Here is a 25,854-nt window from a genome sequence, read left to right as displayed (position 1 = left end):
AGAGAGAGAGAGAGAGAGAGAGAGAGAGAGAGAGAGAGAGAGAGAGAATAGAGAAGTAGAGGCCATGAACACGTGGAGAGAGAGGGAGAAGGGGGATAGGGAGAGGGGGCAAGGGATGAGAGGACAGTGGGAGTAGGAAGGCAGAGAGCAGGAGAGAGCAGAGGGGGTAAGCAGCCCCTTTTATAGTGAGTCAGGCACACCTGGCTGTTGCTAGGTAACTGTGGGATGGAGCCTAGACAAAATGCTAACAATATTTGCTGCTACAGCTCTTTGGTAATTTCTCCAAAATGGGATTTCACAACCTGTATCTTTTCTGTTTCTTCATTTCACAATTCCATAGCAGGAGAATGGCCTGCCTTCATTTATTTATTGTGTGTGTTGGGGAGGGGTGGGTTCACACATGGCATGATGTGCTTGTGCCACTGCACACACATGGTGATCAGAACTCACAGAAGTTGGTTCTTTCTTTATCACTGAGTTCGGGTCATCTATGTCAGGACCAGAGCAGGACTTCGACTTCTCTCTCTTCTGCTCCATCCCAGATCCCACCTAGACAGGCCTCAGCCGTTTTATGCCCTTGTCATTTCACACATAAGTTGCTGGGAACCTGACTGAGGGTCACTGGGCCCTCTCCACAGTGTTCTTCCCATCACATGGCCCAGGACACTTTAGGACTGAGCTCCAGGTATTTCCCAGGACAGGAATCTGGCACGTCTAGAGGCGTGATGCGTGTGATACCTGGCACGAGGCAGGCACTCAGTGTTCGGCTGAGAGGGTGGGGTGGGGTGGCGGGGCAGTGGGGTTTAGAGACCTGGTTCTGAACAGGGTCTGGCCTCATGACAGGAACGTTTGGCCTGAATCTTTGGAACAGACTGCAAGAGGCTACGGTGACCGACGAACTGGAACAGGTGGCAAGACTGGAGAAGAAGCTCGACGTAACTGGTGCCACCCTCAAGCACTCCTTCCTAGAGCTGGAGTGAGTCCCTGTAGCCAACCTGGGGGCTCCCTGGCCCCAGCCTGGTATGGGGTGGTAAGTTTAGGGTCTGAAGGCAACCTGTGGCCCCATTCAGCCGTCTCAGTGCCAAAACCAAGCAGTCAGGAATGTTGTACTTTATAAAAAGAAACGAAAGGCCAGGAATATGTTTGGTGGTGGTGCTGGAGGTATGATGTGGGGGAAGGGGGTGCCTCTGTGGGCCCATGCTGAGGCATCCCTTCCCCCTGAGGTACCAGCCATAGTATAGAATAGTTTATTTAGGGCATGGGGAGGGGAGTTGAGGGAGTAGAGACAGAGAAAGGCAAAGAGAGAGAGAGAGAGAGAGAGAGAGAGAGAGAGAGAGAGAGAGAGGAGTAGAGGCCAGCCATGAGCATGTGGAGAGAGAGGTCGGGAGGGGAATGGGGGGAGGGGGAGGGGGGAAGAGGGTAAAGGAGCCAGAGGAGAAGAGAAGAGAGCAAGAGTGAGAAGTGGGGCAAGCAGCCCCTTTTATAGTGAGTCAGGCACACTTGGCTGTTGCCAGGTAACTATGGAGTGGAGCCTAGACTAAATGACAACAGGAAGAGCAGCCCAGATGGAGCCCCGCAGAGTGGCATCTGTAGAGGTCATTACCACATGGCAGGGGGATGCCCAGGCCTACCAAGGTCCTGAGCAGACATGTGATGCGTGGGGGAGGGAGGGCTGTTCCTCCGGATATTGCTTCTCTCCAGCTTCCTTCCCACTACATTTTTATTCTTCAAATTTCACTTTTTTTTTTTTTTAAAATTGCTGGGCATGGTTTTGCATGCCTTTAATTCTAGCACTCAGGAGGCAGAGGCAGGCCGATCTCCATGAGTTCAAGGCCAGCTTGGTCTACAGCGTTCCAAGACAGCCGGAGCTACAACAGAGGGACTCGATTTTTTTTTTTTTTTGTCTCGTTCATCTGTTGATGGCTGGAGTTGTGGCTCGGTGCCTCTCAGGACAAGGCCTTTGGTTATATCTGGCACCATCACACATAGATCTAACCTGAGAGAAACCACAAGGGGAGATGGATATGTAAATTTATAGCTGAGGTTCATCTGATAATTGTTGGGAATATAGTAATTGTTCAGAGGTTGGCCACCTGACTGGATTAAATGAGGAAGACTTCCTGGGAGATATTGCAGAGTTGGTTTTGACATGTGAGTAGGAGTTTTTCAGGTGCCCATGGCATCTTTATGGTGTCGGTGGTTTCATCGAGGTGAACTTCTCTTTGGAGGGGCAGGCTTGTTATGGAAGATTAGAGAACAAGGTGAGACAGAGCTTCCCTGGGCTGGGGATGTTTAAACATCCTGCCAGGGAGGTCTAGTTGAGCTCGAATGAACGGAAACACAGAGCATCTTGGACCAGTACATCTGGGCCTTGTTCATGTTACACAGTGCTTGCTCAGTCCTGGGGCCTGGAGGCAGGGCAGGAAAGGTTGGAGAAGGTCAGACCCAGAAAGGGAAGGTCCTCTGCATGAGTGGGGGGCAGATGGAAGTGAAGTGGGAGGCGCATGTTGTGAAGGAAGCTTTTCACAGCAAGGAATTGGCTGAAGCTCTGGTGTACCAGCGACGCGAGCAGGCAGCACTGATGGCCCTTCTGCACGGGAGAGCTGAGAAAGAAGCTGAGGCATGGTCCAGGCTAAAGCAGATGTCCCTCATATCCCCATGGGCCAAAACATCTTCTATTGAAGACATCGAGGAGAGCTGGAACCGATGGACTGAGGATAAACAGGTGAGGACAGTCTGGGGAGGGAAGAGGACCCTGGCTTCTGGCTTTTGTTCTTCCCTTGTGACTTATGCAGGCAAGCAGAATTGTGGGAGCTGCATACAAGCCCAAGGTGCGTGTTCGGAACCCCAAACTCCTGACCTCCAGAGCGCAGTTTAACTGGATGAGGCAGCAGGTGAGGAAGAGAGATTGCTTCTGAGAGGTCAGGGCCATCAGAGGCCTTCAGACACAGGTCACTGGACTTATGGCGGGGTGGTCCTCCTATGGCCTTTTCTGTCTGTAGCGCCTAGGCACCATTACAGTCTTTAGCTATTCATTTACAGATTAACTGCCCCTCGTACCCATGAGTGTAGATGATAAAGGGTAGGTATGAGGTGTATGGGTACACCAGGTGCACAAGTGGTGATACATAGGAGTGGCTCTCTGAGGTGGAGAAGGGGAAACCAGAGACCTTAACAAGCCAGTCAAACTCCATCTCTTGCCTGCACACACCCTGTCTAGCCTCTCCCACCTATGTGACTCAGGGTATTATGAGAGCTCTCATGATGCCAAAGACTACATGCCTATTGTATACCAGGTTTGTATGAGAGGGTTCTGGAGGTTGCTTAAGGCCCAGCTTGGGGAGTGCTAATGCGAGACCTAAGGCAGGTGCGGGGAGCTCTGTGTCAGGCCCCACTTGAGGTCTAACTCATGCCTTTGCTTGAAAGTTCAGAAAAGTCCTGGTGCCAGAACCACCTCACAGAAAAGTGTAAGGAGGAGAGAGTGGGGAGGCGGGCCTGCTGAGGGCTGTGCGGGGCCCACAGCTGTGGTCTTTAGTGCAGCCACAGCACTAGAGATTTACTCTGCATGGGAAGACTGAGGGTACTCCCTTGCTGCAAGCCCATTCTTGATCTCCAGTACTGCCAGCTCCTGCAAGCCCTCACCTTCTGTTCTGCTCCCAGATCTCTCCTCAGGTCTACCAATGCCTGTCTTTCACCGACCTTAAGCCGATCCAACAGCCTGACTTCCTGATGCATAAGATCCTGGACCAAGAAGGCCGGCACATCCGTTGGGTGGCCAGTGATATCCGGAGTGAAAGGGAGTCTTTCCGGGGTCAGATCATCACAGACATGGCAGCTGGCAGCTCACCTGCTGCCACACACTCCTCCCTCTCCATGATTTCTGTGGGACTATCACCCTCTAACTGGTCTACCTCCCTGAAGCCCCTTTCCTCCACCTCCTTCCTGAGGCCTTCATCAGCCTCTCCTGTCCATTCTAGTTCTTCTACACCACCACAGACCTTGGGTCTGCCCCGAAGAACTCAGAGACCTCAAGGCCAGATGTCTCCTTCTTGAAGCATCTGAAACCCGGGGGAGCCACCCTCATGTCCTCTCTGAAGTAGAGCTCCCACCTTGTGTATTGAGGTGTACATTTTTCTCTCTATTCTGTAGCAGGTGACCTATAGTGTCTTGCATGTCCCTGGCTTACTCCCTGCCAGGCTGGGAAGATGCAGCCCTTTCCTCTCATACTGCTTCTCTGGGGATAACTCCAGCTGTCTTGTGGCTCTGCACAATTCTGGAGAAGAAAAGAAAATAAATATTCTCCTGCATTAGAGTCCTACAGGTGACACAGCTGGGCTATGTCTCTCACCCTCTTAGGTCCCTGCTATGCTATGGGACAGGTCACAATGCCTGGAAAGGCCTTAAACAGTCAGAGAAGGGTCTGTACGTCAGGATTCCTGGTGCTTTGACTACCATGCAGCAGGCCCACCGCACTAGGGCTCTGTGTAGCATGACAGGAAGATCATACGGTAGGGATGCCTGATGGATCAGCAGCCTGATTCAGCCTCACAGAAGTCATTCTGTGCTGAGTGTCTGCTTGTCCTTTGTCCCTGATGTCTGTCTTCCTTGGCCATCAGCCCCAGCTCTAGTGTTTGGAAGCTGCTCTGTGCCTCGTGTCAAGGATATCTGAGTATGTAAGCAGATGGGTCTTACTCTGGATTTGAAGCATCCTTCTTGGCCAGAGCACCTGTCCCCAGCTCTGTCTGGTTCATTCCTTTCAGAAGGCTAACTGTGGGCTGTATGTGGAATCCTAGACACAGAAGATTCTATTCAAAGGCCGTGAAGCATGAAGTCCCATCAACTTGAACAGAGGCCCTTTGGGGAACACAGCTTGTGGCTCTGGGCAGAGCAGAGTTGTCAGAGCTCATTCTTGCCAGGGATGTGGCATCAGACCACCTCCTAGCAGCCCAAGCATCAGGATTAGCAGAGCCGAGGCCTTCTTTGGAGCCAGCCAGAGGCAGTGGGCTCGAGGCTCAGCAGTAGTACAGGAAGGAAGGGTCAAAGGAACTAGAACCTCTTAGGCCTCAAGGTTTAGACTGAGTCTCCACAACTCACAGGGCTGGAGGACCTAGGTCCCCAAGCTCCTCACAGAGGGTCCCTTTATGTACCCTTGACTTTGTATATGTCTTTGTGTTGTATGTGTGTGTTCTCATGTATGTAGGCACACATAGTGTGCCAGTGCTTGTTCATGTGTGCATGAGCACATGCAGGCCCAAGGTTGATGCGAGGTGTTTTCTTTCCTTTATATAGAGGTGAGGTTGCCCTCTGATCCCAGAGTTCACTGATCTATGGGTCCTGGAATCTGACCTCTGGTTCCCATGCTTACATGGCAAGTGTTTTGCCCACCAAGCCATGTCCCTCATGTACATGTCTTACGTGTGGAATGTGCTGGATCCTGGGTCAGGTGTTGTGGGAGTGGGTTGATGAGACAGAAGTTTGAAACTATACTCCTGGCTAGCATACCAAGTGGTCTTGGGGGCTTCTGAGAACCTCAGTGTCTGGGGGTGGCCGTACTCTGAGGCAGACCAGCTTACACTTCAAGTCCAAAGTAGGGGCCATTTACATTGTAGACCATTGTTCAGGAAGACAAGCCTACACTAATAGATCTTAAAGCAAGACCCAGGGCACTGGTGGCTTGTGCCTCAACAGCAGCTTGAGAGTCATTTGCTTTTGAGCAAACTGACCTTTGCCGCCCTTCCTTTCATGTGCGCAGCCATATTCATAAGTAACTACTAATCTAGAAAAATCTTCCTCAGTTGGAGGTGTGTCAGGGTTCTCTAGAACATGTTCCTAACTTTTCTAGTGCTACAACCCTTTAATATAGTTCCTCATGATATGGTGACCTCCCAAAACCATAAAATTATTTTTGTTACTATTTCATAACTGTAATTTCATCACTGCTATGAATCATAATTTAAATATTGGCTATGTAGGATATCTGACATGTGACTCCTTTGGAAAGGTTGGTTGACCCCCCTCCCAAGGGGTCAGGACCCACAGGTCGAGAACCACTGCAGTAGTGGACCAGACCCAATAGAACATATACACAGGACTTATATATGGTTTTACTCAATATTGTCAAAATAGTTCAACAGCAGCTCTCTCATACTCAAGGGGGCTGAGAAGAACCTGGTAGCTTTCGTTAGTCGCTTGGTCCTTTAGGACAGGAGCCTCAGCAGGCAGAGTTGCCCAGCAATGGCTGACTTAGACCAGAGAGCCTGAGAACCCCATTGTTCCCCAGTCCTAATGGCGAAGGGCCTGGAGGGTTCCTGGAGAGCCATTGGCTCTCAACCCAAGCTGGGAGCCTGGAAAAAGCTGGTTCTAAAATCAGGGAAGGAGCAAGCAGCAGCCAACGTGAATGTAACTCAGTGTGAGAGGGAGGAGCAAACGGGTCTTCTTTCCTCTCTATCTGGGCAGCTGTGAAAAAAAATGTCACGCACATTTGGGGTGGGTCTTCTTACATCAGTTAAGGCAATCCAGACAGTTCCTCACGGATGTACCCTACATTAGGGTGACCTAATGTAGACAATGGGTCCCTTCTACATGTGACAAGTTGACATTTAAAACAAACCATCACAGCCCATCCCTTGACACAGAAACACATCACCTCAGAAACCACAGCCTTCCACTCCTCGACGCCAAAGTCTTGTGTTTATTTTATAATGTAAAATATAGTCTAAAACAAATTATTATATATCGATGGATGTTTTGCCTGCATATATCTTCTGTGTGTCGTGTGTGGGCAGTGCCGATGGAAGTCAGATCCCCCAGGACTGGAGTTAGAGATGGTTGTGAACCTTCGTGTGGGTTCTGGGAATCCAGCCTGGGTGAGCACGCTTACTGCTGAGGCTTCTCTCCAGCCCCAAATATAGCCTAACTTTAAAAGCTCCCCAGATATCCCCAAATCTCTTGACTATAAGCTCCTATGGATGTATAAAGAACAAACTACATTCTTTCAGCATACTATATTACCAAGTAAATTACACTCCTTATTCCAAAAGAGAAAAAGAAAATCATAGCAAATGAACAAACACACCAAAGCAAAAGAAATTCCAGCAGAGAAAAGACAAAATATTGCCGCTCCGATGACCAGCAACTGGAGCTGACGATATAATGTTCTAGGCATCAGAGAACTTGGCTTCTAAATCCCTTGAGAAGAGCTTTGTCTTTTAGTGTCCCACAGCTTAAATATGATTATATAATTTTATAATACAACCACTGATGTCTCAATCAACATGACATAATAAATAAAACACAACCATCTCCTTAATATATGCATAAGTGTATTCTCTACACATAGGATAAAAACATGCCAGTTGCAATCCTCATTTCTGTAACTGGTCACATGACCTTAGCTGGTATTTATGCCTCCCATTTTTCTTCCACTCTCAGTAAGCACCTCAGTAGGTCTTGGCATTTTAGTTGGAGAGTTTATTCAAATCTTCATTCCTCAAAGGGTCTAGGCCATCTATCATCCTTCCTGCATTGGTTTGTTCTAGTTTTTCAGTGACTTTAATTGTATTTCTTAGATCCTTCCAAGTGTGGAGAGGTAGTCCAATTCTCCTCCGTTAGTCTGGATCAATGGCACCACCTAACACCGTTGACTTGAGGGCACTATGAGCCCAAAGTGTCCAGGAGGAAGTTTTAGCCTCCACTTCAATGGAATGTTTATTGTGCCTCATGCTGGAAGCATTATGTATAGGAAAAGCAAATCCATAACCAGAATAGGAATCTATTCCAGAAAGGACAAAATACTGCCCTTTCCCTGACAGAAATGGCCCAGCGTAGTCAACTTGCCACCAGGTCACTGGCTGGCTCCCTTTCTCATCTCTGGACAAAGTAAGCAAAAAGAAGCGACTTTGGTGATAAAACTGACCAACTCTGCATGGTCGTAAGCGATCTAAATGTTTCTAAGTGTGCGCTGGAAGAGAGTCATCTTTGTAGTAGTTAAAGATCTCAAGTTTCAGAAAGCCAAACCCCAACCTTCATTAGACAACCCACGTTTTGGCTGACTTACAACGCAAATTAATTACGACCATAAAAGGATGTCTGCAGTTAAACTGATTGAGAATGAATGGGATCCTATAATCTGGGGCTGGAGCTGTGTAGGAGGACTCTGAGGAGGTTGGAGGTGGTCTGATGCGCTCATGCTGTTGAATGCAATAATCTCCCAACTCTTCACAGAGGATGCATTTCCACCCCTTCCCAATTCCTACCTCCTGCAGTGTTGCAGCTCGCTGCACTTGCCTGAGGGAATTAATCCTGTGTGTAGAACAGGCAATGACTTTCCCTGAAGTAGACAGCAGACAAGTGAATGCTTGCTTCCCTCAGGTCCCACCCATCATTACTACCAGACCAATAACCACTCTTAGACTAAGCAAGCTACAAAGGTGAGGTAGACTGTGTGGACCAAGAAGAGGTAGATCACATCCCACTTCTGATTCTATAATTTGCTGTACTAGAGTTTTCTAGAGGAACAGAACCCACCAACCAGCACGCACCCACACAGGCATGTGCACACAGGCATGTACACACACACACACACACACACACACACACACACACACACACAGTTATTAAATCAGCTTATGCAATAGGATAGTCAACAACAGCAGTCTCAAGCCTGACAGACCAAGAGCCCAGTGGTTACTCAGTCGATGAGGTAAAGTGTCTCAGCAGGTCCTATTCTTGAAGAGCTACTGGTCCTAAGCCCATATTGGAAGCTGACCAGAAAAACTGCTTCTGATATCAGCAGAGGAGTCAGCAGTGGAGCAGTGGGGTAAATTAACTCCTTGGCAAGAGGAAAGGCCAAGTAAGTAAAGTGAACAGTCTTCCCTTTCCCTTTTGTGATGATTTGAATGAGAATGGACTCCGCAGGGCATTCTCTCACGTTTGAATGCTTGATCCTTAGTGGAACTGTTTGGGAAGGATTAGGAGGTGTGGCTTTTTTGGAGAAAGTGTCTCACCAGGGATGGGCTTTGAGGTTTCAAAAGCCCTCACCAGGCCAGTCTGTCTCTTGATCTCTGCCTGCTTCCTGCAGATCAGGATGTAAAGCTCTCAGCTACTGCTCCAGTGCCACACACTTTCTGTTTCCTACCACCATGATGATCACAGACTAACCCTCTAAAGTTGTTATCAAGTCCCCAGTTAAATGTGTTCTCATGTAAGAGTTGCTTTGGTCATGGTGTCTCTACACAGCGATAGAATAGTAAGATACCTCTCTTTTTAAAATCTGGGCTGCTAAGAGAAAGTGCCACCCACATTCTGGGTATGATAAAACAATTCCCCACAGGATGTAGAAAATTTCTCGATTGAGGCTCCCTAATCAGGTGATTCTAAGTTGTGGCAAGTTGACTTTTAGAATCAACCATTACAGGAGGTGAACAAGATCTCCTGTGTGTGGGGTCCAGATCAGGTCTCTTCTGGGGATCACAGAAGCTCGTGACCACTGCTCCTTGAGCTATGGTGCCCATCTGTCCCTGGCAGAGATACTGAAAGGAAGGCGTGGCTGAACTCAGGGGTAGATGGCTCTGACCAGAGCTTCTGGATCTTGGCTCCTCCTGGCTCCTCTGTGGAGATCCTAGCCTCTGTCTTTGCTCTCACTCAAGCCTGGACTGGGTTGGGGAGTCTGGGATCACTTTTCCAGGGTAGGCTTCTCCTGGGCCAGGTCAGGGTGTGACTCTGAGCCATAGGGTCCAGGGAACACTGAGCCCCCTCCCCCCTGTTCTCACACAGGTAGCAACAAGCAATGGTCTTAGCTGTGGTGACAATAATGACAGGCACTGAGCGCTTGCTGTGCAACAATTCTTAGACACTGGGTCTGATATTATCCCAACCTTCCAGATGAAGAGACCAAGGCACAGAAAGGCTGAGTCTTTTGTCCAAGGGTCACATAGGTGGTTTAAGGTAAAGTTGGGATTTGAACTCAAGAAGACTGACTGCGGAACCTATTTTTTAAAAAAATGCTAGTCTTTAGTGCCTGCCTTTAGTTATAGCACACAGGAGGCAGAGACAGATCTCTGAGGCCAGTCTGGTCAACAGAGTTCCAGGACATCCAGGACCACACTACAGAGAAACTTTGTCTGGAAAAAAATTTTTCTTCAAAATTTTATGTATATGGACAGTCTGCTTGCATATATGTCTCTATACCATGTGTCTCTGCAGTGCCTAAAGAAGCCAAAAGAGGGTGCTGGGTCGTCTGGAACTGGAGTTGGACAGTTGTTAGTAGCCATGTGGGTGCTGGGGATCTGGGGTCCTCTGGAGGAGCAAACAGTGTTCTTAACCACTGAGCCCCTGAACCTTAAAAAATTGATACAAAAAGCAAAACTTCCAGTCTATGTCATTGTCTTGACTCTCTGGGGCATCATGCCATGAGTGGGGTGGGGGTGGAGCTGTGGAGAGGCAAATGCCCAACGCTTATGGGCTGTAGTGATGACATTCTACGAGATAACAAGCACATGACTTCAGGGGACAGTTGCATCAAGCCAAAACTCAGATACTCTTGTGTTCAGCCAGCTCAAGGTGTTACAGTTCCTCCACATGGCCAGATGAGGGAGGCATATTCTTTCTTGAAAATTTTTCAGTAAGACCAAGAGATGAGACAGGTTTCAGAGCTGGGCTCATGAGGACAACTGATCTGCCAGCACACAGCTCTCAGGGTTGCCTGCCAATAGCTCTCTGGTGTCTACTGATGGCTCTATGCCTCCAGACTCAGCCAAATCATCTGGACCTCTTTAACGTTGGAATGTTATCTGCCAGGCAAGAGAAGCAGCTACATTCCCTACCCCCCAGTGTTGGGAAACAAACTCAGCTGACTAGGAGCTGAAGTGTTGGGCACAGGACACAGTAGGACAGTGCAGGTGGGTGTGAGAACAGAGCATCCCTGGAATTCCCATATTCTTATTTGTGGTTGTAAGCTTGTGGTCACCCCGAGGAGTTTGTCAGCCTCAGAGTTTCTGGCCTCTAGCGCCACCTGGTGGCTGTTCTCATCAAGGACTTGTCCTCAGAGCTTTGCACACTGAGCTATGTTCCCAACAGATCAATTTTATGAATTAGGAAACAAGCTCAGAGGGCATCTGTAATTCACCCACAGCACACTCTGGATTCTGAAGCCGGGTGTGCCGAGAAGACAAACAGGCCATCTGGGGTAATCCACTGGTTACTATCGTGAGCTGTGGAATTACAGGGAGAGAGTCATTGCTTCTATATATGAAAAAAAAAATCTGCCTTGAAATTTATTTTAATAAACAAGTCTCTGTTTTGTCATGTTTGCATTTTGTTAATAATACAGACTTTCCCTATGTAACTTATTCCCACGTATGCTAGCTGAGCACTGAACCTGCCATTCTCCTGCCTCAGCTTCTGAGTTGCTGGGCTTGGCGGCATGCTACCATGCCTGTCTTAGCAGATAGTTCTTTCAGGGTCAGTTGGGGCGTTCATATTTTTTTTTTTTTAAAACTCTTTCAACCTCCCCTGCAGAGAAAATGAAAATGAAAAACAAAGCAACAACCTGACCATGTCATCGTGGAAGCGGTAGTGTGTTACAGACGTCCCACGGAGGCCCAAGCACTCTGTGGGGTTTTATTTCCCGAGTGCTGATTAGTTGTGGGTTTGTGTTAATCACCATCCACTGCAAAAAAAAAAAGCTTAATGAGAGCTAAGAGATGTGCATAAGAAGTCACTGGTTCGATGCTAGCCCCACTTAGCAGAGTCACCTTAGCAGGCTCTCCCCTGGGCTTGCGTCTTGTCCAGCCACGGATTCTTGACCCCATGTGGGTTTCGACCTGTAGAGTGGACCTTAAATCCATCCAGAAAGTAGTTGGTTACGCTCATGATATTGATGGCACAATTGCAGCAGTGGGCGTGTCTTGTGAGGCCAGTCTTTATCACAGTTCACACCTGGGTGAGACGGGGTGACTACTTTTCAGCTCTGGTAGTGTGTACAGCGACTTCTGTTACTATGAAAGCTAGCCAGTAGGGATGAAGCTTCTGGGTGAATGCCAGTTTGATTTCTCTGAGTTGTGACGACTCAAGTATGTGGTGTCTTCAGCAACAGGACCCTACATCAAGTTCTGGAAGGTAACTCAGAGCACTGACAATACTCTGCGATGTTAGAGAGTCTATAGGACCTTGATGGCCAGTGGCTTCCCAGAGAGGTAACTGGCTCCTGGGCTAGCCTTCTTATTTGTTAGCCCGTGATAGCTAGTAGGCATATTGTTGCCCTTTTGTGGACATCTGAGGGTAGCCTGCCTCTCCTTTATTCTACAGGGGAGAGCAGAGGCTTACAGAGGAAAAGGGACCTATCTAAGGCTACACATGCAGAACCTAGAGCAGGACTGACTCCCAGGCCAGGCAGGTCCCTGAACCGGTCTCATCTCTGCCATTAAACTCACTAGGTGCCTTCCCGGCTCTCCATACAGACTGGTTAACACCGGGCTGGTGTTTTGACCTCTCTGAGTTTCATCTGGAAAATGAGACAGCCCCTCCTGGTAACTCAGATGATTAAAATAAGAAATGGGTGGTACTCTTATCTAGCTTCTGGCTCAGAATCTCTCCAAAAGGAGAAGTGGCTATCTCAGAATCAGGAAAGAAAATCCACAGACCCCTATCCTCTCAAGCAGCCTGTCCACCTGGGCACATGCATTTCTGGGATAGGCACTCTGGCCCTCCACAGTGGCACTATCATAGTGTCCTTTCTTAGGTGGCACCCACTCCTGCCTTCCTGTCTAGGCCAGCTCTCTTAGGACATTTGAGCTAGGGGTTCCTAGGGAAAGCCTCAGGGTCAGAAAGCTCATCTTTCTCTCTTGGTCACAGTCATTCCTCCTTAGTACCAGAGACCCTGAAACCCCAGGGGCTGCCCAGGGCTGGGGTATCAGGGTGGACAGCACAGCAGATGGCCCCAGGCTGCTGGGAGCAGAAGCTGTTTCATGTAACCACAGTCCCTCTAGGAGCTTGGAGTTTTGAGTTTTCTGCCAGTCCTGGGGACTAGTGTTGAGAAAGGAGTGGGTGGGGACCATCCACTGTTGGTCTCAGAATGATGGACAGGTAGCCAGTAGTCTCAGGGTCTCTGTCCAAAGCTGGTATGGAGGAGACAGAGATTGGAGAAGTTGTGGGGAGGGGACTTCCTGCTATCGTTGGTGTGTGCAGGCTCAGATGCAGACTTCATTTGGAGGGAAAAAGACATGGCGTTCCTCACTCACTCAGGGCAGCTCATTAGCTTTCTTTGGACAAGGACCTTGAGCTGACTGTGTAGCCGAGGATGACCTTGAACTTCTCAATCCTCCTGCCTCCACCTCCCAAGTCCTGCTAAGCAGCTCATTCACCATCTCAGCTGCCAGGAACCCTTCACAGCACAGCCAGGGTCTCAGGTTCTCAGGACCAGCAAGTGGAGAAAGCTAGCATCTCCTGGTTAGACAGGGAACCTAAAGGTCAGAGGGTGACCTTCAAGGAAACTCAGTGAGGGAGTATGGGTTGGGGGTGGGGAAGGATGTCTGTCCAGGAGTCTGTGTGTCTCAGTCTGCCCCAATCACACTGGCTTGGCTCCAGAGATTAAGGGGATTAGCTAAATCCCAGAGACTTGATCTGGGTTTATCAGAGGCGCCACTCTGGGGGCCTTGGGGTGACTTGGCATCCTATACCTCCGGGTCTGTCTCAGTGGCTTGGGACACCTGACTATTACCCTGGCTCATGGCCCACATGTCTGAATCAGGCTTGTGGGGTTGAGCGGTGAGGACCTGGGATGACAATGGTGGGGGTTGCCTTAGGGGCCACTTTTGTTTCTCCGATAGAGGCTTCCCCTAAAACAAGGCCTACCCCTGTGCCTTGGTGGACACATCAGCTCCACCGTGACCTGTACCTTCCATCCCAGGGCCGTTGGCTTTGGCAGATGATAGGGAGCAAGCTGGAGGGAAAGCTGGGGAATGAGCAAGCCTGACTACCTGGGCAGGGCTAAGTGCAGTGCAGAGTGTCTGCTGGCTGTAGCCTGTGTCGTCCTATCTGGGGAGGGGTCCATGTGCCGCCACCCCCCAGGGTGGAGCAGGCAAAGCCACTGTCTTCTCCGTGCACAGCTCCATAGTGTCAACTCCCCCACTCCCTGGAATCTTCTGTAACCGTGAGGAGTTGTGGAGGTGTCCCCAAGCATCTCGGGCCCTGGCAGGTCCCAGGTGACTGGCACCTGTACCACAGCTTGCTGGCTAACCCTTGCAAGTGATGCGTCCGTGGGTTATGAGCACGCAGTGGATTATACTTGTTTGTGGATCACGTGAGTGTCTACTTAGAGCATCTCAGGGATTGAACTCAAACCCTGGGAAGGTGGGAACCAAGGTGAGACAAGTGCCTGGGGTGACAAGCAGTAGGACTTACTCCTTGGAAAGTGTCACTGAGAGTAAACACCTGCTTACAACAGTCCTGAACATCTACGACAACCAGGACTCACCTGCCAAAAAAAAAATGCAGGATTTAGATGAATCGAGAGGCAACTTTTATTAAAAGATGTTGAAAATTCAATGTGCCACAGCCGCTCCTGGTCTGTCTGGAAAGGGCACAGAGGGACCATCAAGCAGGTGCTGGGAGGATAGAGCTCCTCCCTAAATCCCAGGTGGGACACGTTTCTAGGTGACACTAATGCAGAGTCAGGTGTTTGTCATACACAGACAATGCACACAAGCTGAGGTTGTAGCTCAGTTGGTAGAGTGCTTGCCCAGCACATACCAAGTCCAGGGTTCCCTGTCCAGCACCACACAAACCAGGAGTGTCTGCAATCTCAGCACTCAAGAGACAGAGCCAGGGGCATCAGAAGTTTAGAGTCGCCATTGGCTGTGTTGTAGCAAGTTCAAGGCCAGCCTGGGGGCCAGGGGAGCTTATTTTTGGGAAAAGCCAAAGAGCCAGAAAAATGTTTCACAAATTTTGGCTGCTGGGCTGAGGTGGACAAGGCAGGAGGGATGTTAGAGTTGTTTTCAGAAGTCCCTTCCACTGCAGAGACCCCAAGGGCCCTGAGGCTGGTGCTGGAGAAACCAAGTTGTCCAGAGGTTTGGCACATGGCCCAGGAGCAGAATCTCCAGCAGGGCAGGGCTACCCAAGGTATCTTCCCTGGAGACAAACCCATTCCCAACTTCTCTACCATGCTAATGCCCAGCTGGGCCCGTGCCAGCCTTTGCCTCCTGCCCTAGTCTGCAGGCTCCAGTTGCCACTGCTCCTGGTTTCCTGGGGCCCTGTTCTGAGTCTTTCCCTCTGAGCGGACTGCTTGTCTTTATTGCCTGCCTGCAGCAGAGGTTGATGGTCACCTCAGTGACTACCCAGCATCCATTTGTGCTATGATATGGGCTGGGACTTGTATGGCCCAAGTCACAGTAGACAGCAACAGTTGGGTACTGTTCTTAGTACTTCTATATGCTCTTAAGTAAATGCTAGCACAGGAACAGACTAAATAACCATGGTGAGGATACACAGGCAAAAGAGGGAGTTTGAGAACTGTATCTGTACTTGGAAAAAAATGAAGTCCAGAGTGGGTGTGTATCTTACCCAGCAGCACACAGCAAATAGTTTGTAAGATCTTGAAACATCACAAGGTGGGCAGGGTTGGGACCTTTCACTTGCCACCTCGTATGGTGAAATAGCTGTCATCCTGTCCCTATTGTACAGATCTGGAGACTGAGGCCCTAGGAGGGTGGGGTCTTGCTGAAGATAATCTATAGGTTGGGTCAGAGGTCTATTTAAATCCAGAGAGATGTCGTCTGGCAGGAGCTAGATTTCTTGGGGTTTGTTCCTGGGACTACTATTTGCTGACTGTGAATTCCATGTCACCTGATTATTCTGAGTGGCCACTGTCCTCCTATGTAGAAAGGGGACAGTTGGGGCTGCTGTTATGAGGAGCCTGGGTGCCCGGCCGGCAATCAATGACCTGTGGTGGTGATCCCAAGCCAGACTTCCCTGCTTCATCATGGCTCAAAGACACTCAGACTTGACTGGGACCAAAGAACACACTTTACACTCTAGGACAGGGGTTCTAGGTGCGAGTCTTTGGGAGGGATCATGGATTCATGTACATGCACATTCAGACTTGTTTTGGACCAAATAATATACTTTATTCTAGGGTAGAGGTTCTTGGTGTGAGTCTTTGGGAAGGGTTACAGAGCCATGCACGCGCACACGGTACAGGCAGGTGAAGCGAGGGTTCCCCCAGTTGCTGGAGATCTTCACCTTGACTGCAGCAAAGCCTCTGGGTGGATGGTTCTGGAAAAGAGCCAGAGAGTGGCTGCTCCCCCACAGGCCTCTGCTCTGCTCAGCAGAGGGGCCTTGGGGGGAAGGGAACTGTCCCATTTCACAGGTGTGAGAGTGGAGTCCTAGAGAGGGGAATGGACTGTCCCAAGGCCACACTATGGCTCAGCATTTGGGGACTAGGAGGGAAGGTGCTGAGGCCAGAAAGCACAGACACAGTGTTGTAGGGAATGCCTCAGCCTTAGAACCTTGGCAGTTCCTTGCCTGTGGGCCCCTCAGCAAGCCACTGTGCCTCTCTGGGCCTCAGTTTTCCCTCTGTAAGATGGGGGTGCGAATAGATGTTCACTAGGATTACTGTGGACATGAAAGAAACTCTTGGGGCCGGATGGATCCTCAGCCCCGGCAATCATGGCTTTTCTGGAAGCTTAGCCCCCTCCCTTCCCTATGCCCAGAGAGAGTAGACATGGTGATTCTCAAGCTCCCTGCCGAGTGCAAAAAGGCAGGGCCAGGCTGGTGGCTCAGGCCTATAATCCTAGCTACTGGTGGGTCCAGCTTGAGCTACATAGCAAAGATTATGTCTCAAAATTAAAAAAGAGGGCTAAGGATGTCTCAGAGGTAGAGCACTTGCCAAACAAGTGTGAGATACTAAATTCATTCCTCAATTCTGCTATACAAACCAAACCAAAATCCAGTGCATATTTTAACCCCCTAGGTATTACAAAAGGGACCCTGAGGCCTGGAACCCAGATCTGTGGCAAGGCTGAGATTCAGGCCAGCATTAGCCAGATCCCAAACTTGGACAGTCTTGTTGACAGCTCATCCAGTCCTGCTTCTGTCTGTCCCCAACTCCTCCTCTCTAGGCCTCAGTTTCCTCTCTTGTAACCTGATCAGGTGCGACTTTGGGCTTCTAGGATAAAGGCTTTAAGTTTGAAGCCAGGAGCCCCACCAGACGGGCACTTTGTGTTCACTTTTGCTATCCAGGAAGAAGATGAAGCAAGAGGACTCCTGGAGGGACAGGAAGTCAGGGAAGACTAACTGAGGTCAGAGGCCTTTCCCTGGGTGCTACTCCGGGCACTGGGTGCTGCTCCATGTCTTTTTAGTTTTCAAGTAAGCCTATGTAGTGCACCTCTTGGGGCTGTAAGGGTCTGGGGGAGCTGCACATGGGGTACACTCAGCAGATGTTCCTCCATGGCTTCCCCAGGTACCTGGAGTGGAAACATCTGGATGATGTTTTCTGGCTGAAACTGGAATGCCCCCAGGAACACCTCCTCCCTGGGCGGGCTCTCCATGCCCTGTGGAACCAGACAATGGAGTCGTGAAATGCTGCAGACTAAGCCGGTCACACTGCTGGGATGGGGGAGGGGCTTCTCATCCAGCCTAGTGTCTGGGACAGGAAGGGGTCTATATCTAACATCACCAGTAGGGATCAGGCTGCTTCTTGTTCCTTCAGACCCCATGCTACTGATAACGCTATGGGATGCTGTAGTATAATGAGGCTCAGTGGTTTCTCTTTTCTCAGAAAAGCCTTAGTTGAACTAGATAGCTGTCTCTGTTGGTTCTGGAAGGCTGAGATGTGCCACAATCTGGCCGTTCCCAATCTAAGCCACATCCCCCCAGCTATATGTATGGGTACTCTCAAGGTTTGGACTAGCACCTTCCAAGATGTTCCCTTCATCCCAGCCTCCCTGCAGTCGTGTGCTCACATAGATGACAAAGTCCTTTGGCGCTGTGTCCAGGCTTCCCGACAGTGAGATGGTCTTGGGAATGTGCTGCAGTGTAATGTTGGACAGGTAGACTTTCTGGGCCAAACGGATGGTCACCTGGCCACGGTCACCGGCAAAGGCCCAGCAGTTCCCAGGTGTCATATTGGGCTAGAAGAGGCAGGTTTGAGGAGGCTGTGCTGTGTGGATGGGGCCCCTCATTCCTTGCTTAACCACGTTTCCTTGACCACCCAGAGGTGCCCATTCTCTCTCTCAGAGCTTAGCTCCAGCAGCCCAGGCAGGGCAGGTGCCAAGTGGGGCACTGTCCTTCTCCGTACCTGCTCATCCAACATTCCTCCCCTCACTCATTCATCCCTTACTCCCAACATTCTTTACCTGCTTTCACTGTTACCCTGAGTCCTAGACTTGGATGTGCCTTCCACTTACAGAGGAGGAAACTGAGGCACAGAGCAGAGGGGTGAGTGGCCTCGGATTGTACAGAGCTGTAAGTGTAACTTGGTAATTTGGCCCTGCAACTGGCTTGCTGTTAACAGCCATGATTTGATCCATAAAGTGAGAAATAGAAGCCCAAGATGGAAAGAGGATGGCCCCACAGCACACAGGGAAGCTATTCATCCAGTAGGTGCTGGGCTTCTTGAAGACATGGTATGCCTCGTCCTGATCTGGAGCTGTGATACTAGGCTAGCAGTTGGGTGGGGGGCGGTGCCTTCTGTAGGGACTGGGACAAAGCAGTTAGCAGGGGGAAAGCATGCCAACCCAGGGGAAGTCAGGTAGGGCTGGTGGCATGAGAAGCTGGAGCCTACTGGCCATGCTTGCAGGTACAGAAGCCTGGCAGAGGTTTTCCCTCAGACCTGACTGCAGTCAGTGTTTCGCAGCCAGACTTGACCCCTGTGTTGCCTGGGCTGTATCACCTGTCTCCCTGGCCAGTGATCTCTGTATTCTGTGATTCTTTTTTCCTGGCCCAGGCCCTCAGTGCCAACTCATTGCCCAGTGGACCTTGCTTGTCCTTGTCCACCCCAATAGGTGGCTTCCCCACTCCTGGGAGGCCACCGTTCTAGATGGGTGCAGGAGTTCCTTGAGGATAGCACCCATAGGCAGATGGCCTGTGGCTGTGGCACAGCCAAGTTGAGGGCTAGGATGAGATCTCAATGGCCTATAGCTGCTTCGGGACATGGGCAGGCTTGTGAACCACTCAGGGCTTCAGTTCCCCCATCTGTAAGGCAGGATTGCAGAGGGGTGAATGTCTGAATGCTGGCTATGCCAAGTCTTGCATGCCCAAGTGATCTGACTTCTCGGCACGGTGTCCTCCTTTGCAAAGGAAGTATATCAAGTCCTACTCAAGGTTGCCTGAAGGTTTCCAGACCCCGAAGTGTCACAGTTGGGTGGGGGTTACTATGACCTTCTCCTGGCAGAGCCCTCCCCATAGCTTCTGGTCTCCATTCGTGTCCGCTCTCTCCCCCAGCTTTCATCCTGTCCACTGCTCCACCTTGACCTTGGCCCATCCCTTTTTCTTGCTGCTAGCTTCAATCCTGCCCCACCTCTGCTGCCAGCTCCTGCTACTAGCCCTCTCCTGGCCATCCCCTACTGCCCCTTGCCCTGCCCCTGCCTCAAGGATCACATCCGGGGGCTGCGCGTAGTTCCACAGTCGGATCCAGTTCCAGTAGGAGCGAGCCTTGTCGTGGTTATACGTGGCTGACGTGTGCTCGAAGTCGATGCTGGCCCCTGTATGGAGGGGGATGTCTCAGCCTCTGAAGGAGGGAGACTTGTTCTGAGGGCGCACTCCTGCTTGGGCTGACTCTCTGCTATCTTTGGAGTTCAGCTGCCACTCAGGGCAATGGAATGAACACCGTAGTAAGTAGTATGAGAGGAGCTTGCCCAGGCTGTGTGTCAGGGAACTAACACATTGGTTTTTCCCAGATACTTGGCTGATATGCTGGGAACAGCTGCAAGTATGTGCAGGGTACCGGGGTGGGGTGGGTTGAAGGCTGGCTTGAAAAACAGTGTTTGTGCAGAGGTATTTACTATTCCCTCTGATCTCACATTTCATTGAAGTCTGAGGTGCCTAGGTCAGTTGGTATTGCCTGGTTGGCCCCTATTCCCACTCTCCAGCATCCCAAAATGCTTTTAGCCCTGTCCCATGGGCAACTTACATATTCATCCTCCTGGCTGAAACGTCCTTCCTTCCTCATTGGGTCTCAACCCAAACGCCTCCCAAGGAAAAGGGTTTCCTCTTCCCTAGCCACCTCCTCCACTCCTCCTGAAGCCAATTTCTGACTGCCATGGATTCCTCTTGCCCCACCCACCCACCCAGACCCCATCAGAGAATCGAAACTCTATCAGGAAGCCAGGTGGGAGCAGAGGTCAGTTTCAAAGCTGCACTTCACAACAGCAGCAGCCTGTGTGTCTTAGGAAGGGTTTCTGAGATAGGTCTGTGGTAGGCCCATGGGGGAGGCAGGTCACTCACCTATGGACTTCAGGGCAAAGTCTGGCTTTTCAATGTAATCACCTTGAATCATCTTCATTATTTTCTGGGTCATTTTTTGCTGAGAAGGCAGAAAACACAGGCCATGCATCATTGGCAAATGACAGGTGGTCTTTGGGTACCTCTGCCACCTTCAGAGGCTGTGTGTGGCCCCAAATAGATGACACAGTCGCTGTACTGTGAGAAAGCCCTGAGACACAAAGTCACCCCTACCCTTTGGGACTGTTGTGAGCTTTCAAGTTCATGTTACAAGATGTCCTATAGAGGTCCCGGAGACTTAGCAAGGTTACAGGCAGGACCTCTGGGAGAAGATAGATCCTTACTACTGTGGGTCGTGGGCAATGTGGTGCCTTTGAGTTTACATTTCCTAAGTCTGTAAGATGGGGTAAAAATTCTGTCTACAGCCATGGCTGTGGAATTCTTTTAAGAGATTAGAGAACTGTGTGAGGCCCTGTTATGTGCAGAACTGTTCTCAGCACACGATGTTCTTTGTCACCTTCTATGACTTTCCAGAGTGATTGGGCAATTGTCACTCCACTTTCAAAGCTTTGGAGCCCATTCAGCTGTGAGAGGCAGAGCCAGCAGCTTACAGGTTCTGGGCCCCTGAGCACTCTTCTGGCCAGGTATAGGAAGACTGCAAAGAAAGCACTGTGCAGTCAGTACTTGGTCAGCCAAGGCCAGCTATTTCTTTTAGACAGCTGCAGTGAAAGCCAGTTCTGTTTCCATAACAGCTGCAATAAGGTCTCCTGTTCCAAGCTCTATTTTTTTTTCAGTCTGATGCTGGTATCTTCTCACAGAGATGTGTGTGTGTGTGTGTGTGTGTGTGTGTGTGTGTGTGTGTGTAAGGACCCCTGCCCATCAGTCTGGACTAGGACAGAAAAGATGCTTTGTGACTGAGTCCTAAGGACTTACACCGTTGCTTGTATCTCTAGGCTCTCTCTCACAAAGTCAACATGTGAGGGTGTCAGGTTACGTGACAGGCCATCTGGGGGTGCTCTGAGTGACGGTGATGATAGTTTGAACATGAAGTGTCCCCCACAGGCTCATTTGATGAAAACATGGTCCATAAGGAGGTGATACTATTTTTTTGGAAGTTCTAGAAACTTTAGGAGTGGGGTTTAACTGGAATAAGTCACTGAGGTGTATCCTTGGACACTATATTTTGCTCTGGCTCTTCCTGTTGTTACTTTGCTCTGCTTCCTGTTGGCCATGAGGTGAATTAAATACCCTCTGCCACGGACTCCAACTGGCCTGGTGTTTTGTCTAAGCCCCCTGGGCCAAGCAAGCAGAGTCTCCTGAAACCCTGATCCCAAAATAATAATCCTCCTTTTAAGTTGTCACACTATGTATTCAGTCTACAATGACAACAGAATAAACACAGAAAATTGGTACCAGAAGAATGAAGTTGTTGCTGTGGCTAAACCTGACCGTATGGTTCTGAAGCCTTTGAAATTGGTTTGTGGGAGGAATTTGAAGAGTTTGGCAATATGGGCTAGAGAAGCCCTAGAATGCTACAAGGCTTATAGCAGAAGTGGAGCTTAGTAATACTGAAGACAAGAATCTGGCCAGACTCCTGACTTTCAGATGGGACAAAGACTCTACCAGGATTTGGTCCTCTACCAAGGACATTCTCGTTGCATTCTGATAAAGAGTGTGTCTATGTTTTTTCCCATGTTCTACTTTAGGGAACTTCCATTTTATGGAAGGCTGAGTTTAACTGTGATGGGATAATTTATCTATTTGGAGAAAGCTCCAAGAAAGTGCAGTATTTAAGCAATGGCATAGTTATTGCTGGCTACTTTTCAGCTAGGCTTGCAGAAAGAATTGGGATCAGAGAGCAGAGGAGAAATATTTGATTTGGCCAGAAAAAGAGCACACTTAAAGTTGTGGGAAATGGTAGCCCTGGATCTTAGATTATTACCATTAAAAATAAATACAATACCTTCCACCAGAACAATAGGAATGGTATCTTAATGATATCGTAAGAACTGGCTAGACCTCACCACAACTGGTACAAGGGTATGGAAGAATAAATTTATTTTAAAGATTCATTCTTGAGAAGAATGTGCCTCTGGGATACCCTGATCACAAAGGATTATGTAAAAAAAAGTGTTTATACAGGGTTTGTTTTTATAAGTTTCAGCTACTTAAGCATTCGGAGGCCACAATAGCTGTGGTCCAAGGAGGCCTGGCTTCTTCTGTAGCTAGCAGCAGGCCCTGGCACCATACATACGATGTTGATTTGTAAATACACAGGATGCAAGAGTTACAGAACTGCAGAGGTTTCCACCCTGATTTTAAAGGAGGGTCTTGGAGGCTAGGTAAAGTACGGTGGGGTCAGAATCCCCAGGCTGATGTGTGAAGCTCTAGGACAGAAGGTTGAGAAGCAGCAGAGAGTCTAGGAAGACAGAGACGCCCTGGTAAGGAAGGTACCACCTGGGTCAGGGGTTTTATATTCATGTGGGACTAGAAGATAAAATGCAAGTCTTTTTTTTTTTTTTTTTTTTTTTTTTTTTGGTTTTTCGAGACAGGGTTTCTCTGTATAGCCCTGGATGTCCTGGAACTCACTCTGTAGACCAGACTGGCCTCAAATTCAGAAATCCACCCCACCTGCCTCTGCCTCCCAAGTGCTGGGATTAAAGGCGTGCACCACCACCGCCCGGCTAAAATGCAAGTCTTAAGAGTCCTCAAATGCATGGTTAGAATTTCCCATTAAGATATTTGGCAAATTTTTGAAGATAAATAGACAAGAATCCAAATAAGATAAAAACTTCTAAGTAAGTCTTATAAAATATTTCAATCTAGGTCTGTCTAAACCAGCTTAATACCTACCAAGTATGAAGTGGTACTTTTGCTTTATCTCTCCTACAAAGCAAAGGGGATTTCCTGACTGATAATTGGAATTATGTGAGATAAATAGAGTTCTTTTATATCATGCCAAGAAAATACTTAAAATTACTAGACATTAAGCAGAAAGATATCAAGTGAGAAAAAGAAAAACAGAAACAGAATACCATAGATAATCCATACATTGAAGTTAGCTGACAAAGATTTTAAAAATAACTATGATTAATATCTTAAATAATGAAAAAGAAAGAAAACATAGACAAATGATAAATTGATGGTAGAATTCAATCTATAAAATAAAAATCTATTGCTGGCTGGGCAGTGGTGGCACACGCCTTTAATCCCAGCACTTGGGAGGCAGAGGCAGGCGGATTTCTGAGTTCGAGGCCACCCTGGTCTACAGAGTGAGTTCCAGGACAGCCAGGACTACACAGAGAAACCCTGTCTCGAAAAATCAAAAAAAAAAAAAAAAGAAAGAAAGAAAGAAAGAAAGAAAATATGTTGAATACAAATTATAAATATACAATACATATTATATATTTAAAATTCTATATACTATATATTTAGAATTCATATTCGATATATAAGATGAATGGTTGATTTTATTTATAGAGTAGTATTACAAATGAGTCTCAAGAAAGTTAAGAAGAAACTGTCAGAACTCAGGTCATAGAGAAAAAGAATAGAAACAACCACAAATGAATCATGTGGGAAGCATTTGGAAGTTACGCTAACAGTCTAGCATAGATACAATCAGAATACAAGAGAGAAAAAAAATCATGGATCAGAAAAAATATTTTAAGAGATAAAAGCTAAGACTTTAAGAAGTTATTGAAAAATACCAATGAATATATTCAATAAAAGTAAAAAACCTCAGGCAGGTTATACTGAATGCATAAAAAATTTATAAAAGTTTCTAGAGTAAAAATAAGGCCATGAACCAAACACTAGATTATATCAAAATGGTGAAGGTTAAGAATGGTGCAACTTTCAGTAGCAGCAGTAAAAGTAGAACATAATGATGGACCTCCTTCAGAATTTTCAGGAGAAACTTTCCTTTCTAAAGTTCTATTCCCAGCAAAACTATCCAAAAAAGGATAGAATAAGCATATTTAAAAACACACACGCTCTCTTGCTCTCTCTGTCTCTGTCTCTGTCTGTCTGTCTGTCTGTCTCTCTCTCTCTCTCTCTCTCTCTCTCTCTCTCACACACACACACACACACACACACACACACACACACACACGTAACTCTCCTCTTATACTCTTTTGCAGGAAGTTATTCTTATTCATGGGGGCAATGTACTCTTTGTCAGAATGAGGGATCAACAAAGACATTGAGTGGTAAAGGCCTGATGGCAGCAACTCACCTCGTCAGACATGGCTTCCATCTCCTGGAGTTTGGCAATGAGCTGGTTCATGCTTCCTCGTAGGTCCTGGATTTCCCCAGTGTGATGTCGGACCTTGTCCTGGTACATCCTTATCAAGGAGGCAAAACAAGAACTGACTGTTTTATGATGTTGCTACCTTTTTGTGAGTAAGCTTTCAAAGAGCAATCTTTAAAACTTTCCACTCTCCTGGTCTACCACTCATAAACCTCAACTTCTTATCCCTAAAACACGACTCCTTTTCTTCTCTTTTGCTTGGAATATTTGTAAGTCCAGCTTAATCCTTTCAAAATATTCATGAGTAATTTTTTTCTAAGAAAGAATGATGTCACCATTTAACAGTTTGTTAGTTAACATTTCTTCCCAGAAACCATTTACTGAGAACTGATTGTGATCCAGGAACTATTAAAGATATTTCATATTTTAAAAAAATTTCTATATACCCAGAACAACATGAAAGCTATGCCTCATCTCACAAACGAGGAGTCAAAGATCCAGAGAAAAGGGGTGACTTGCTTCAGTTCAGTCACATACAATTCACAGGAGTTAGGATTTAAGTCCAGGCTGGTCTGAATGTTGTGCCCATATTGTTGGCTAAGGATATACCCCTGGGCTTTTTAGAGGAAAATAGGACTAATTAATTTTCTCTTACCTCAAGCTCTGCAGTGGACTGTTTATGCTGTCATCCTGATGGAGTATTGAAGAAAGGAGGGATCTTTGTCAGGCGGTCTAATTTGAGCCTGGTGAGAACCTCATCTCTGTGGTCCATCATAGCGTAAATCCATCCATTCATCCACCTTCGTTTTTAATCTCTCACCCATCCACTCACAAACTACACAAATTTGAAGCTTTCCCTCTCTGTATTCATCTATCCATCCATCTATCCTCCTATCCATTCTTCCCCTACTTACACTCCCAGCCAGCCACCCAACACTGATAATGGCAGTTCCCTGTGCTTAGCACGGAAATGGCTATTGTTTGTATCAGTCAGCACTGTCTGCTCTCTTTAGGGGTTCCCAGTACATTTGGGTAGATGCTCATGGTTACAGACAACAGAGGAGAGAGGAAAATGTGACCTCCTTTGCTCTGGAGTGTCTGTAGGTTGTGATCTTTCAGGAGAGAGAGAGAGAGAGAGAGAGAGAGAGAGAGAGAGAGAGAGAGAG

At 48.2% G+C, this 25,854-nt stretch overlaps 2 protein-coding genes across 3 annotated transcripts in view; one reads left to right on the top strand and one right to left on the bottom strand.

Annotated features, from left to right (window-relative positions):
- Efcab8 (EF-hand calcium binding domain 8) overlaps window positions 1-4,100 on the top strand; it is a 65,020-nt gene extending 60,920 nt beyond the window's left edge. Inside the window, exons 21-26 of the mRNA XM_028775301.1 lie at window positions 844-976; window positions 1,342-1,347; window positions 2,530-2,725; window positions 2,796-2,894; window positions 3,661-3,882; window positions 3,978-4,100. Coding sequence (XP_028631134.1) covers window positions 844-976; window positions 1,342-1,347; window positions 2,530-2,725; window positions 2,796-2,894; window positions 3,661-3,882; window positions 3,978-4,100 — 779 coding nt within the window. The remainder of the gene's footprint in view (window positions 1-843; window positions 977-1,341; window positions 1,348-2,529; window positions 2,726-2,795; window positions 2,895-3,660; window positions 3,883-3,977) is intronic.
- A 12,001-nt stretch (window positions 4,101-16,101) lies between these two features.
- The window catches only part of Sun5 (Sad1 and UNC84 domain containing 5), a 14,341-nt gene continuing 4,588 nt past the window's right edge, over window positions 16,102-25,854 (bottom strand). For both annotated transcript variants that reach the window (XM_028775328.1, XM_028775329.1), the window contains 7 exons: window positions 25,344-25,378; window positions 24,674-24,782; window positions 20,440-20,518; window positions 19,582-19,697; window positions 17,958-18,125; window positions 17,460-17,546; window positions 16,102-16,269 (listed from right to left, as the gene is read on the bottom strand). In XM_028775328.1, coding sequence (XP_028631161.1) covers window positions 16,126-16,269; window positions 17,460-17,546; window positions 17,958-18,125; window positions 19,582-19,697; window positions 20,440-20,518; window positions 24,674-24,782; window positions 25,344-25,378 — 738 coding nt within the window. In that variant the 3' untranslated portion in view covers window positions 16,102-16,125. The remainder of the gene's footprint in view (window positions 16,270-17,459; window positions 17,547-17,957; window positions 18,126-19,581; window positions 19,698-20,439; window positions 20,519-24,673; window positions 24,783-25,343; window positions 25,379-25,854) is intronic.

Source organism: Grammomys surdaster, unplaced genomic scaffold, assembly GCF_004785775.1.
Source record: "Grammomys surdaster isolate TR1022 unplaced genomic scaffold, NIH_TR_1.0 254, whole genome shotgun sequence".
NCBI classification, from domain to species: domain Eukaryota; kingdom Metazoa; phylum Chordata; class Mammalia; order Rodentia; family Muridae; genus Grammomys; species Grammomys surdaster.
The sequence above is the reverse complement of the archived record's forward strand: the minus strand, read 5'-3'. Positions and strand labels throughout refer to the sequence as shown.